At 40.1% G+C, this 16,006-nt stretch overlaps 1 protein-coding gene across 3 annotated transcripts in view; it reads right to left on the bottom strand.

The window, feature by feature from the left end:
* LOC123975318 (thymocyte selection-associated high mobility group box protein TOX-like) overlaps positions 1 to 16,006 on the bottom strand; it is a 79,528-nt gene that overhangs the window by 14,817 nt on the left and 48,705 nt on the right. For all 3 annotated transcript variants that reach the window (XM_046056714.1, XM_046056715.1, XM_046056716.1), the window contains one exon: positions 8,675 to 8,932. In XM_046056714.1, the coding sequence (XP_045912670.1) occupies positions 8,675 to 8,932 (258 nt within the window). The remainder of the gene's footprint in view (positions 1 to 8,674; positions 8,933 to 16,006) is intronic.

Raw genomic sequence — 16,006 nt, 5'->3', positions numbered from 1 at the left:
AGTCTTCTCTCTGACTGTATGATCAGATGGTTTTGGAGCGGAAAATGCTGGAGTGGGTTTTGAGAAAGAGTAAGTCTTTGTTAAGTTTCCATAATTAGGGTAGGGGATCATGTGGGCTTACATTTTGTTTTTTTTATTACATACACTTGGTTGTTATTTAGATATCGCTTTCACCTAGCATTTCAAAGTGCCCCTGTACGTAATGCCGTCAAGATTGTGGCCTTTTTGGCAGGAAAGATGAGAATGTAAACAAAGCTGAGATCTGAATGTTTCAACCTCCTCTAAACTAAGACTGCCTGTAGATGTCATGGATGGAATCCAAAATATAAGATGCTTGTTAAAATAGTTTCTTACATCCTGTTTGAATATTATACAATGTGTGAGTGTCAACTTAAATTACAAATTCTTCACATCTCATACTATCTTCATGTCTTATCCTACAATTACTTTACAATCACTCCTGTGTCATGTCTTTGTATATTCCCGTCATCTACTTCCCCATGAAGGCTCGGTTAAAATATGTCTTAAAATATATACGGTGATATATACGGTGCCCTCGCCATCTGGAAGCTATTACAGCTCCATGTCAGACTGCCCATCTGTAAGCAATGAGCAGAACTGCATGTCAAAGCCGCCTCACAGATCTTTGAGTAGAACCAGGCACTTGTCCAGAGAGCAGCACTCATCAAATGAAAATACAACCCGGCCCAAACAATAATGAACCGGAAGTGCAGATTCTGGTTGTGATCTAAAAGACATGAAAGGACATCAGTGGGAAAACATAGACCTGATCCATAAAGAGCCCATTATGGAATTTGTATCTAGTTCTGATACCATGCCATTACAAATATACAAGGTCTTTATGATGTGGAGTATTTCATTAGTGTTTTCAAAGATGCAGGCTTGCACTACTGAGCTGGCAATGTGGATTTGATTTCAACCAATATTCCCACTGCACACATTTTAATTCATACTCGAGCCCAAAGCCATTGCTGAACTAAGCTGCATGATTTATCTGACTCTGGAAAATGACTGACAGCTCTGTGGAGCTCCTCCCTATAAGCTCTGCCTTACAGCACTGGACCTACTTAATCAGCCTAAATTGCAAAGTCGAGGCCCTTGTATTTGGTAATGTGGTGAAAACAGTTGCAAGTGAGAGCTAATTAGATTAACGGTAGTTTAACGAGCTGTTGGAGGGGCCCCCGCAGATTGGATTTTAATAAATAGTGGCAAAAGCATCTGCTATTCACTTCCTGGCTCTGCTGGCATCCTAATTGGCCCCAGTGGGTTGCTGTAGCTCAGTACTACACTCTGCAATTTAGGAGGGGTAAAAGGCAAAATGCTTATTTTCAGTCCAGGTAAGTCTGGGAAACAAAATAAAAATTAGTCTTCATGATTGTAGGCCAGGCTTTATGAACATTAATACAACTCTAACACAGTTTCCAAGAATTCTAACACCACAGAGCATCCACAAAATGTCCACAAAGCAGGAAGAGAGAATATCTCAAAGTCCAAATAAAACAGATTTGGACATATTCATCTTTTCCTATTGTTTGTTTTCAAGATGAAATGTTCCCATGATGAGGTCTTTGTAGAGGCAACAGCACATAAAAGAAAAAACAATTAATCAAACATGAATGAGCGACCATAGCAGGGTTATTTCCATAGCAACAGCCCGAGGGGACAACTTGAACCCTTTAATGTGAGCTGGTGATGTCTCTTTGTAAACATCTGCGCAGCGGGGGGAGAAAGCCAATGAGAGAGCCTGGCAACAGAGGCATCACAGGGCAGCAACCTCTTGGTAACAATCGAAGTTTCCATTATCTAGTATTGAAAGGACCTAAAAGTGCTCTGCCATATTGTATTTGGGAGCACTTGGAATTGATAAGAATCTTTGTGTTATTGCTGTTAAGTGTCCAAAAACACTAGTTTACGGTGAAGCTTTTAGCTGCTAAACCACTATGCAAATTATCAGGTAAAAATGAACAGACATCAAAGACATTTATTTAAACACTGTTTCTTCCTCTTTTATCAGGCAACAAATCACAGCTATTATCAACGGTCGCTTGTTGGTGGCTATAAAGGCACTAGACTAATTGGCATTTCATAAGTCCCAGATAGTGGAGGGGGAATAGTTGTCAAAGCAATCTGCTTTCAACGTATGTTCTATATCTCCTCAAAATGAAGACAATGCTTTTAGAGTTTCTAAGAGTAATGCATGAGGTGAAGAGAAAAAAAGAGACCCTCATGCACAACGTTCACAAAGTAACCTGACTGCAGTCTAAAAATCACAAGAGCAGCTTAATTGTACAGTGGCAGAACAGTAATTCAGTCAACCACAATGCTCTCTGCATGTAAAAGGGAGCCTATAGTTTTCAGTGGTCCGCGCTCACGTCAACGGCCCCTTGTACAAACCTTCAATCAAAACTTTTCAGGAACAACAAACAGTATTTACAAGATTTTTTGCTGAAACATCTCACCAGTGTGACTGGGCAGTTTGTGGAGCCTGGCAGCACCACCACTGGCAGGAGCAGGTATCTGTAACCTTCTTACAAACACTCTTGTCCCAAACCTCAGTGGTTCCTTGGGCAAGAGTAATGGCTTCTTTGCACTGTGCTGCGCCGTGCTATTGTAGAATCACAGAGCGGTTAATTGAAACAAATGACTCTAATAATGGGACATTATCCCCACAGGCTGGCTTTGTGGTGGGCCTAATTAGCAGTGCAGTGGTGGCGACGAGGAAGAGTCACCACGCTGATCCCTCAAAGGAAGCAGACGAGGCCCCCTTTTAAGTGGGCAGTAAGGGATTCTCCTACTTGCAGCATGTAAGGGTGCCAGGCTTTTTCAAAACCAGCGTGTCAAATGTAGACATGTTTAGTCACGAGTGACCGGGTCCCTCCGAGGTTGAGTCCCCCTCTGTTAGGTGCTGCGATGTGGCTGCTTTTCCTCTCCTGCTCTTCAAATCTTCCTGATTGAGCCAGCTCAAAAGAGAAAGATTTTCAAGACTTTTATATATTTTGTAATACTCTGTTGATTGACTAATTTATTAATAAATATATATATATATATATATATTGCACCTTCTTGTCCTCTTGCATGCTTTTGGAACGTCAGTGGCCCATTACTAATGTGACAACATGAGACATTGTTTCCCAGATGTATTTTGATCACCACTGAAATCTGTTTTTGCCATTCTTAATTGTTTACCCTTGTACATGATGATCGCAGAAAGTCAGCTGTAACGCACTGTTCAAATCTCTGTGACCAAGCTCTTTTAAATATTCATTAGTCGTAACAGTCGCCTAAGGTTATTTGAATTAGTTCCATGAATATTCATGAATGTGCATTTGTTTTTAATGCTCAATCCATTTAATACTCCTCTTCATTACTTCACTCTGAACTTTGCATGATGAGCTGCACAAAACAAAGCTTTGCTTTTTTAAAACCCAATTCTCTTTGGAAGCCCATTTGTTTCAGTTTATATGAAACGGGAGCGCCCTACCAATTATCTCGCTGTCATTTCTCTTGACAACTACAAGACACATATTGTTCACCCCTGTTGTGCATTGTAGCACTGAAGGGCATCTGTCTTTTTTTTTTAAATGAAAAGCCACAACAGAAAACATTTCAACTGTTACAAAAAGTGATTTATCTGGGAACGTCACTGAGATGTCATATCTTTCCCAGTGAAAGGCAGCAGAGCAAGCAGGTCATATGAGATATGTCGAAAACCTACAGTGGGAAAAAGATTGCTGTTTCAATTTAAAAAACACAACTAATCCAGCTGCACTTGGCATGTGAAGTCAAGACAAACTACAATTTTTCTTTTTCTTTTTTTTTAAGATAAAGTTTATTTTAAGGAAGTTCTTCTTATTAGATGGTAGGCAGTGGATGGTGCCTGGAAAATGGAATAGGCGATCTGCCAGTTTCAAACATACATGTTGTGCAGTTTAGGCCACTTAGTGGATTGTATTGTTTTGTAAAAACATTATACTTTGAAGACTTTTTATTTTCACCCTTTTGCATTCTGTGTGTATTCATTTCTGGATAAATTTGTCTGAATATTACTGGATGTTTCACAACACAGATTTATGTACAGTGTTCATAGGCTTACTGTAATGGCTGGATTGGGACACTATTTAATTATCCCTGCGTTGTCAATAACCACAGCTCTCAATAACCACAGCTGTCAATATAGTTTTTATGTCGCTGCATTAAAATTGTTATGGCCTTTCCCCCATGCTGTCTATGTCCTAAATGCCAAGTGATGCAAAATAAATTTCCTTTTACAGATTAAATGAAGTCAAATTAAGTCAAGCTCACATAACCTTGTAGCAATCAGTAACTCTGACTCTGACTGATCCTGGAAATAAAAGCCCACACAATAAACACAATTATACTGTACCATAGTTGTGCATGCTACATAGTGTGAACACACTGTACTTATGCACTGTGCACGATTGCACATACGTACATGTGCTAATGCACTCAGTATTTCTGTCATACAGAGGCAAGTTTTGTTTTAGTTAGCTGAAGTTCCACTAGTCAATATTTTCTATATTACCAGTGAAATGAATGACTATGTGTAGTGTGAAAGCGGTTGCTCAAAGTGAATAATCACCTAATTCTGCAGGTTTTCAGCCTCTTTTAGCTAATTGTGTTGGTTTGTACTGTTGTAAACCCATTTGCCAGCAGCAGCAGTTTTCAGCAAAACAGCTCTGACAATACGAATGTATCACACATGCTCAGCATCAAACAGCAGACAAACGGCCAGAGGCCCAGATATATTCTTCAGGGGTTGGTTAAAACCGAACCAGAGCTAAAAAGAGATTACACATATTTCAGGTACCCACCAACAAGACTCTGAATTAATGTCCAAGTTGCTTTTAGTTTGATGGATGTGTTGGTGGGCAACTGTTTGCTAACAAGTCAGCAATAACAATTAGTGATAATTTAGCTGGGCAGTGTGTTTTCTAACTTACAGTGGAGTTCTTCTGCTCTCAACAAAAACCCCCAACAACAATCAATTAATCAAAAATCGGATAAAAAATAACCAAAGCAATATCTTTAAGTGACAAATTATATCAACAATAACTTGTCATCGACTCAACGCTGCAGAATGCTCAAAAAAGACCTGTCACATATCACACATCCTGCCAAAAACATTAATCTAGCACCACATGTTTCACAAAACTGAACAAAGTTCATATCAGGAGTAATCTGACTGAATGTGTGAAATAAACTTGTAAAACTGGTGGCTGCGTCTTTGGCAGCAGAGGCTTTCTTCCTCCCTAATCAGCCTCATTACACCGATAATGAGACAGGTGCGCTGTTTCAATATTTAAACGTGCTGGCACCCCTCAAGGCTCTGTGTTGGGGCCATTCTGCAAACTCCTCCGTGACCCCTCTTTACCGTGTGCTGCAGAGTGTCCCTCCTGCTTCATTTTTTTCAAAGACCTAGATCTTGTTTGCATCTCCCCGTGCTGTAGCCTCAGTCGGACCTGAACGATCAGGGGGCTTGTTGAACATGAGACTCCTGGGTGCCACTTCTTCCCAGAGAGCAGGGGTGGCAGAAACGCTGACAGCTAAGGGTGAGACAGGGATTCTCCCTCAGCAACGAGTATTCACACGAAGGCATGTTACATTTCACAGTATCCAGCCATCCAAGACAAGGCCCCGTTCTGCCTCAATTCAAAAGAGCTGACAGAGTAGGTCAGCGTTGTTGGGAGGAGTTGAGAGAATGTAAGAGCATTTTCTGATTGACAGCTCTGTCTTTTCTAACGCCGATGTTGATCCGTCTGCTTGTTGGTGTCCCTGTAAATGGTGCAATTTCAAGTCGGAGAAATGGTTCAAAACTGTCAGTAAAGCCTATTATGAGCAACATAGGACTGCAGCAGAAAGGGCCGAACCCCACACCTGAACAAAGTGCTGGATCTGCCAGTTGAAAATAAAAGTACAAAACCAAACCTCAATGTACATCAAATGTCCACGCTCTGAAACGTGCCTTATACTCTTACAATGCATGTGACACTGACACCTGTTTTTTCCCATCATCTACGCATCTCTTTCATTTACCAGCTAATATTTCTACAGCCTGTGGAGTCATTATTAGATGGAAAAGAGCAAGTTGCCAGACAGAATAAGTTTAGCAGAAAAAACAGGGCTCTTGCAGAGACATATACTGTTCTATGGGCCAGAAATCATAAGATTATTATACAGTCGACTCTAAATGAGCAGAAATTACAGATTTTAAAGCTACCAGGACGAACTGATGCAAAATTGTGTGCCTATGCAGCATGATGATGATGGCCAATCCACTGCTCTCAATCCTGTAATGATTTAACTCTGTTTGCTGTAGGATCGATGTGCGCTGAAAAAGAGAATCCCAAAGCAGGGAGAAGTTTACAGAGCTTTAGCCTTAGGCTAAATGTTGTACAAAAACCAGCAACAACATCCCTTGAGATGAAGCATATCTGTTGCTCCAGCTGAGCTTGTACTTGTAGGAGGTTTATATGTACACTGAAGGATAGCTTTTATTGAAGAGAAGAGTATCCTTAAGGTAACACTGTTGACTTTTTATTTGCTTCTTCAGCGATGGTTAAAGAAGACTGCTGAATGATTAGCGTTTTGGTTTTCCAGCTATCTCCTCCAATTTTGTGGGTTTACCACAAGGCTTTTGTTAATACAATACAACAAAGTCAAAGGCTTGTCTCTCTATTTCTGACCCTGGTTATACTAAGAGCATATTTCCATCCAGCCTTATTATTTTTTAAGCATTCAGCAGACATAAATTCAATCTACCTTATTATACCTTTATCAGTATGAAATTAAGGTTAATTGACTTTGTTGAGGAAACATCAAATGAAACATCCCTAATGGAACAAAATGAAAATAACGTCATTTTCAATTGCTTTAAAATATTTCTCAATATACAGCCTACTTTCCTATTCCACAGCCTGAGAAATAAGCTCCTCTTGTCCCAGGAGATAATAAATGAATTGAATCCCCCCCCACCCCCCCACCCCCACCCCCACTTCTTCCTTATCGGTCATCTATTTTTTCAGAGTAAGCTATTACTTGCTGGGGTTGCTAGGCAACAAGAAATATTAATAGCAGCTATTATTAGCCAGCCTCTGCTAGAGTAGTACTAAAATGTGGAAGTGGGAAACATGAATGTGTTACATAAATCTCTGGACCTTTCACAGGGTGTGCAAGTCTCTGTTTGTGCAATGATTTATTGCAATGACGGTTCATTTATGAGAAAAGGGGGTGTGAAATAAGAAAATGGAACATTACCCCGAAGGGCTATTTGAAAATAAATAATTGCAAAGGTGAAACAAAAGCTGTTTAAGAAACAGGCAACTCCCTCTCTGTTTCCTTCTAAAATACTATTGGCCAAAAAGGGTTGCTTTGCTGCAGATACTCATGTATGCACATCACAAAGTATAAACTACTTTATACATAAATACTGCATACAGGCACATAGAGTTACAGTTTATATGTTGTCATCTACTGAAATCAACCCATCCACATTATTGAATAGGTTTCATCAAACCAGCCATCCACACTAAAAAGCAGATTGACTGTAAATGTTCCAGTCAACAGCATCTTTCTCCTGCACCGAGTCTATTCAGCACAGCAGCCAATGGATTGTGACCTAATCCGAAGGCTGGCTTTAATGGAGGCCTTAGCTACCACCCACGGAAAAAAAAAAAATGGAGCCTGCAACTTATGCTGTTTGATTCTGAAAATCACATAAGACCTGATTAACGGAGGATAAATGCCACGGATGCTCACATTAAAGCATAAATATTCATGATGGAGGGCAGCGAGAAAAAAGTAATATTTATGTCAGATGAAAGTATATAACGTTGAATAATTCAGGCCATCTATAATTCATCTGGTTCGATCCTATGATTAAAGCATCTGAATGTGCTCGCCAGGGGTGTTTACATGTTCAGTCTGAAGCATGTTTAACACAGGAAAAAGAAAAGTCCCTTTACTGGAAGGGGGGAGTCGTGGTCCTTAGCATCCTTTTGAGAAGAAAAAGTAGCTGACAAGGGACCCCCCCCAATCTCTCCCTGTTCCTTTTTTGCTTTGCCGATCATAACAAATGAAAATGTGCAGTGCCGATTTTCACGTTCCTTTTCTTAGCTCACTTTGAGGCAATGAAATCCTTGAGTTGTGCAGCTGAATAGTTATTAAAGAAGCTCTATAGCAAAGGTCTGGGTGTTAAGGAGGCAGCAGCTCTCTGTATTTACAAATGTTGCATGTATAGACTTTGGCCTTGCTCAGATTTCACTTTCTCAGCTTCCTTGGCCTCTAACCTTGCTAATTGTCCCTCTAATAGAAGAACACTTTGCTGTAACGAAAAATAATTTGAGACTACTGAGAGCTGCACACAGAAGATTTAGCCATTTTGCTGTTTCCCTGCTGTTCCCTGCTGCTACGTGTTTTTAGCTTCAAAGGAGTATCATAGGATCAACAGTATCTGGAAACATTTTGAAACTGAGACTGAACTTTCACGAACCTTGTGAAACCTTCAGAGAAAATGTTCTCTGCGCTGACTTGCAGCTCTCTGGCCATGAAGACTAATTGCCTACCTCAGCGCTTGACCTGCACGATCATGAAGGGCCGCAGCTAAAAAGGGACAGACAAAAAAAGGTGTACTCACTGAGTGCATAGGCCCCGAGAGCAGGTGGGTGTCCTGACCCAGCATGTTGGACATCATGAGGGCGGGCAGCTCGGGATAGGAGTAGGTGTTGAGCAGGCCGTTGTGAGGCAGGGAGTGAAAGGGGTAACCTGACTCGTGCTCCATGAGGTGCAGCAGAGAAGGGTCGGCATGGTTCGGGGGTGTGATGGGGGGGATTTCGTAGTCTTCATCCCCTGCTCCTCCACCACCACTGCTGCCTCTACCCTGACTGGAGTAGCTCTGAAAAGGCAGAGAAAAGAAAGGAATACATTTTTTAGAAGACGATGAATCAGGAACACTGCAATCACAGCGACCTTCACTACTTTTGAGTAAAGGTCGCAGGACAGGTCACAGATAGACATTTGTCATTTGCATATCTTTGGAATGTGGGAGGAAACACGCAGGGGAAAGCCACGTTAACACAGCATCATAAAAACAACATTAAAAACTTTGTTCCTGGGCCTTAAAAGAGTGCTACATGTAGTTACAACATGAATAAAATAGGGGGGTGGTTTCAACTCTTGAATCTCTAAGAAAAACGTGTCCATCAGACAATCATACTGCTTTACAACATTTTAATGAAGAAACTGAAGTTCAGTAACAAACTAGGAGAAAAACAGCTAACAAAGGATGTTCCAGTAGTAATTAAAAAGCTTCTTAATTGGCTTTTATAAAGCACCTGTTGATTTTTGTTGCCACAGAACTGCAGCAGTCAATTCGGGCTGTTTTGCTGAAAATAAAAATAATTAGAAATGCAAATTGTTGCGCTTACAAAAGTGTTGAGAATTAATTCAACACAAACGTACACAGCAAATTAATTAGAGTTAGGCTAGACAACAACAGCTGCTGTACAGAGTAATTTGCTTCAGAAATCTTGACAGCTTTGAAGCAACAAACTGTCAGCCTGCACGCCTTTAAAATACAGTTAATCAAATTCATTATGTGGAAAAACACCATTGACACTCACTTAGTAACTATTTAATAATCTCATAATTATAATGCCAATCGTATAATTTTTTTGAAATAGTAAAATTGGACTAACCAAACCGCACATTCTTTATTATGAAATGTATCCAGTATGTTCAAATGACCCCAACCAGGTAAAACAGCACAGATTTTATGGCACTAATAAGGTGATACATGAGCAGAGCTGGTGGTTGTCTTTTCCAGGGCCTATCTTGACATAATATTACGCTGAGAAATATGGTTTTGTGCTCTCAAAAAACATACTGAGGGTATTCACCGGGGAATGAAAAGCAATTTTGTCAGAGGCAATCTGATGCCAACTCCCCTTTATAATGACTGAAGAAAATTAATCATCACAAATAATATTCCAGTGTCAGCCATTCAAGAGCTTTTTAATAGAATTTTTATTATTCATGTCTCGTGGTACACATCAACTAGCCCGTTCTGCAACATTTCAGAAATCAATTCAATATCATCTTCGTGTAGGCTGTCATCTCGCCTGCCAGTGCAGCAATTCATCTTGAAAACAAATACTTTTAGCAAACAAATGGCAAGAAATGTTGAGGAACAACTACAATGTCCCCACAAGCAGAACGGGTGCTTGAAGATAGGATAAAAGTCTCGTAATGTGCGCTGTCATTAGGGAGAAAATAATAATAATAATAATAATAATAAAAGAGAGTATGTTTACTATCAGGGGGTGATGTGCTATTTTCTCTTCCCATAACACTCACTGTCCTCGTTTGGTGCTTGCTCAGAAATATTATCACTGACAATTCCCTTTCCCACGATAAAGGGTTTGCAAATGTCTCTTTCTTTGGTGTCTAACATTTATCATTGTTGTCATTTGTTCTTATTGTTAACAAGCATAGGCACTAGGTTTACTTCAATAAAAAAATTTAACAATTCTCACTGGTTTGTGCATCTATTCCTGGCTACAAAAAGTATGGCATCTGAGTATTCAAACATTAAATTTCTCATGGACCGACCATGGGGTAACTGCAAAGTGAAGGGTTCTGTCTACAGATAATATGGAGGAAAAACCAGACTAGCCCTAACCTTAATGACCATACCATAGCACTGTCCTTTCACTGCAGTGTTTCCTAACCTGTGGGTCGCAAGATTTGAGCTGAAATGGTTAGAAGACTGTCCAGCTAGTCAAGTGACAGAAAATGGATCTGAAATAATCATGATAATTTAGTTATTGTTTTAAGCAAAAAAATGACACAGCTTCTCAAATGTGAGAACATTTGAGAAGCTACTCATAGACATATGTATGTAGTTACTGCTTGGCTATAATGGCTCACAAGCCAAAACGGGTTGTAACTTGTGATAGGAAGCTCTACTACAACTGTACCAGCTGTTCTAATCACTGTAAAGAGGAAATGAAAGAGAAGGAGATGTTTGTTTGGCAGGGATGAGTAATTGAACACACTGAGGTATGTACCAAGATTTAAATGCTCTGTCAGAGGCTATTTTACGACCGTTCCTTCCATCGCTTTGGATTTTTTTTTCTCTTCTTTACAGCTTTTTATGATGCCCTTGAAGATAAGACACGGGACAAGGACATCACAAGTTTAATATTTTCAAACATAGATAAATAATTCATAAATATACTGTCTTTCAGGACGTGACTGGATAAGAGAGAGAGGGGTCAGAAAGACACGCCAAATGTTGATTCAGCCTTCTCTTGCTAACCTTCAACTCCCCCCCAGAGGTGAAATTTAAGCAAATCTGTCATATTCCTGGAGAAGAGGACATTACTTTGGACATCTGAAGGTTCTACATATCAACTCTTCTCTTATTTTCTTTCTTTCACAATAGCACAAAGCATCTTTTGTACATCAGTTGCCATTCAACATAAAACACCATTTTGTTTTAACATAGTTATAGAGATATGTTGCTCCAAGGCATTATAACTCATCATACATAAAGCAGGTTCTTTGAAGAAAAAAAATGATGATCCCAATGGGGACAGTGTTGATTTTATTATGCCTTCTGATGTTCTACACTAAAACATGCATTCTATCACTTAAAGCATACATTAAAACTGGTTTTAATGCTAACTGCTAACTACTTCTGGGATCAGTACCGAACCTCAGTCCTTTATGAATACTAACCACATTGTGTTTGCTCTATTTTTGTAGTTATCAAAAACTTGTAAGTATTTCATGTTGGCACCAATGTGTGGTCAGATTCAAATAGTTTCACTTTTTTTTTTGGAAATTGGCTGATTGAAATAATATATTTATTAATCTTTAAATAACAACAGCAGCTGAAATTTGTGCTCTTGCTGACCCCATGTGGTTTAGCTTCTCACCTTGCTGTGTAGCACATATTGATATCACTGTTGGGCGTGGTTGCAGGTGCAAGAGAAATCACTCCTAACCACACCCAAGACCCAAAGATGCAACAGAATTTAAAGTTTCAACTAGAGAGGGCAGTAAAACTCTTTCTGCTTTTCAGCCTGGTGTTATACTCCAGGAGACATCGTATCATCATTTAAACTTAAAAAGTAACGTTGATTCTGTATGTAAAAGTTTTGTATTGAAATTTGTTTTTATTCAGGAAAATAAGGTACACAAAATCTAGACGTCTCACTTGCGTGAAAACCCTACATCCTCAGAGCATGTTAAATTAACGAAAGATTATTATAGAATTGTTGGCCATTCAAATGTAAATAAGAACTGAAATTTAACCTTGACATGAAAGCTTGTAGGTTGAAAAGTCTCTGTTACCGAATATAGCTTCACCATGTCAATTATTTTAAGTAATTAAGCTATCTTAAGTGGAAACAAATTAATCAGCTCAGCTAAAGTTTTCCTGACACAAATGGCCTTGAAGACAAGATGAAGTCATTAGCTTGGTGATGGAGTCACGCGTGGCCTATGAGGTGTTTAGCAGAAGACAGCTCATCTGGGAACAATGATGTGTTCGTCAAAGGGAGGAGAATGAAAATGTTGCACAGTACACCAGAGAGCCTGTCATGGCTGACGGGGACAAATTGTCCAAAAGACAAGAGCTGTCTGTCTTTGATGGACTTTGTTATTACAGCTTCAGTGACTGACACACTCAAAATGTTTCCTGTAATAGAAAACTCTGATAATGTTTTAAAAAGAACTAATCAGAAGAAAAAACTCTTTTGCGTCATAGAACCACATAACTTTGAATGAGTATACAGTGTCCTATAGAAAGTCATCCAGCCATATGCTACTTTGTGAAAAAAATGACAGAGCAGCATGAATTTGGCGACAAACAACAGCTGGCCATGCATACATAAAGGTCTTCACGTCCACTCCGAGTATTCCAGATAGACGGATGGCAACAGTAAATCTTTAAAACATCTTATGGGGAATTTCAATATTCACCTTAAAAGATCACCCTTGCAGAGCACAGAAAGGGCACAAATCAAACTCATCATCATCAGCGGGTGCTGAACATTGCTGAGGTGTGCCGCACAAGTGACCATTACAGTCGACGGTCTGCAGGGTCCACAAAGGCTATCTGACCTGGCTTTGAAACGACAAGGAACTCCAATTGGGTGATGTATCAAGAGAAGCAGACAAAGTAGTACAATAGAAGGAGAATGGAATAGCAGACCTACCAGGCTGACTGATAGCAAGACAGACCTGGGATAAGTGAAGTGTGCAAGGAGGGGGTGGGGTGGGAGGGTTCACCATGACCGATAGTAGCTCAGGGTCATTCATACCGTCCGTCACTAAAGGTGGGCTGTGGTGTACTTCAGCCAATAGCAAAGGAGTGAGCTAACCTCTTCCGTGCTCCCCCATGCACTGGTAATTCTCTCAAATGTCACATCAAAATGGATCTCATTTAGGTGGGTAAAAAGGACCTGACTCTTCATTGCACATGTGGGTGGACCTGTGCTGAATTGTACCTGAACTCTAAAAACACAGCCGCAAAAGAAGTATTTTGAAAAGGTGTGAAAAAGTGCCATGTGCCGCACATTTATGTCAGTTCAATTTTTTAAAAAACCCTCACAGTTATAGATCAAAGATGAAGGGTGAAAAAAGATCTCTGATCTTTTTTTTTTACCGGAACAGAGAGAAATAGAAAATTCTTTAATGTTTGGACCAAAGGCAGCATTTTTTTTTGACAAGAGGGGCAATTCTGTGGTCTCATCCACATTTCCCATTCTTATTCATTAGAGAGAATCATATAAATAAATAAAATATGTTGTCTCGTAGTCACTCATCCCCCCCAAGGGAACATGGAAGCCCCAGTAATCACATATGGCACAATAGCTCGCCCATAATCCCCTTTATTTTTATTTTCATGATGTCACTCTCTTTAAGCCCCTTGCTTTATGAGTCGCAAACAGAGTGGAGAGGGGAGGAGAGGAGGAGCGGAGAGGAGAGGAAAAAGCAAGGGAGGGGTGAAAACAAATGATGTGGATCCCTCATTGTTCTTTCTCTATGCCCTCATTCCAGTCAGGGTAATAAGAGAACATTGTGATTTACTGTCAGTGAAGCGCAAGACTGCATCAGAGAGAATCCACTGCGGCAGGGGCCATTAAAATAGATTTAACTTCCCACAGTATTAGGCCAGATGTCTACACTTCTATTATATTTCAATCAGCCATGACCTTGGTCTCCATATGATGAGAAAGATCACTGGGAAAGAGGGAACGAGAGAGTGAAAATACACGCAGAAAACCAATAGAAATATCAAACTACTTAGTCCCACTAAATCCCTCTGCAGCATATACAGAGAGAGGCCGGGACCAAAATAGAGCCAAGGTTTCAAGTTCTCTTAAAAGAGTGTATGAATCATTGAGTGCACTCTTGCTGCTGATAAGTTGCTGTTTTTGGGGGGAGGAGGAATGCTGCTTTTCTGCGGGCTATGTATTTGAGGAGGGACCGAGGGACGACGGCAAAAAGAGTGGGACAGTGGGTCGTTTTGATGTTCTTTAAAGCCTCAGATATCAGCAGACGTCTGGAAAGATAAATCTGTTCGTGTTCTTCGAACAAGGGTAACGTTGACTTCTCACATCACCATGAATCCAAGTCTTTGAACAATTCACTCTAATATTGTTTCATCCTGGTGTTTACTCTGGACCCACTAATATCTATCTATTCTTAATAAATCTTTTATTTAATTTTTATAAAATCCAAACTCAGTGGCAGACAAAGGATTTCCATCCATTCCAGCCCCATAAAGGCAGAGCAGGGGTCATAGCTTGTTCTATTTCAGAGTCTGATGGTAATTGGACTTATTGGCTGACATGGACTGACCTACATAAAGAACAACCGATCCCTGGTTACAACTGTAACTTACAATCCCTCTTAGCATGGGCGTGGATGTTGTGCTGATGTTCCTCTGATGTTCCTCCAGCATTGTTTTCAGATATTGATGCCCCAGTGCTGGTTTATAGCTGAAAACATTTTTTCAGCCTGAATTCAAGCTACCAAAATTACGCGCTCTCTTGAAATTTAAATACGCACCGTACAATATGTATCTCTACTTCATTCTCGTGACCTTGCCAGCGGCTCCGTACGGCCTCAAAGAGGGAGTGAGATTTGTGTTGGCGTTTTCAGGCCCTCAATTTTAATTTTTCATCCTTTGTCTCAAATGTCCCCCTAACTTTTCTTGCAGGGAAAGGATGCAAAGATAGAGGATAGAAAGAGAAACACATAAGGGGGGTGGGGGGTGTAGAGGGAGGAGAGTTTTGCAGTTGTGGTGGTGGGGGTATAATGGTGCACTGTGAGTCACTGTTAAATAACGGTGCCTTTTCACATCAGCATCGCCCACATTGGGTGTGCAGTGCCAGGGTGTACTGAGGTGTCTCTGCCTCAGAGAGAGAGGGAGACAAAGAGAAAGAGAGAGAGGTTGGGGGGAGGGGGGGGTGAAATGTCACGTCAACAGCTTGTAACAAAATTATCCTTCTTTCTTTTTCTGATTTTAAATACCTAGACCACAGTTTCCTCCTGTTTCCAGTCTGTATGCTAAGTTAAACTAACCAGCTCCAGCTTCATATTTAATGAACAGACATGAGAGTGATATTAACCTTCTCATTTAACGCTTGAAAAGAAAGCTAATAGGTGTTTTTCCACAAATCTCAAACTATTCTTAAACATCTTTTATCATTTAATCAGCGTATTTAGATAAGTTTAATTTCATGAGTAGTTTTTTAACGTTTATTTCAGAGTATTGCTGCTTCTTCAGTCTTTATGCTAAGCTAAACTACCTGGCTGCTGGCTTTAGCTTCATACCGTCCAGACAGTAGAGTGGTATTCAAACTATTTCTGTATGGAAAACTTATTAGCATACTTCAAATTGTATCTGGGCAAAAACTGCTGATACAGAGACTCCTTTATTATAATCCGAAGA

Source organism: Micropterus dolomieu, linkage group LG08 (assembly GCF_021292245.1).
Source record: "Micropterus dolomieu isolate WLL.071019.BEF.003 ecotype Adirondacks linkage group LG08, ASM2129224v1, whole genome shotgun sequence".
Taxonomy (NCBI): domain Eukaryota; kingdom Metazoa; phylum Chordata; class Actinopteri; order Centrarchiformes; family Centrarchidae; genus Micropterus; species Micropterus dolomieu.
Note: the sequence above shows the minus strand (reverse complement) of the source record. Positions and strands in the feature narration are given on the sequence as shown.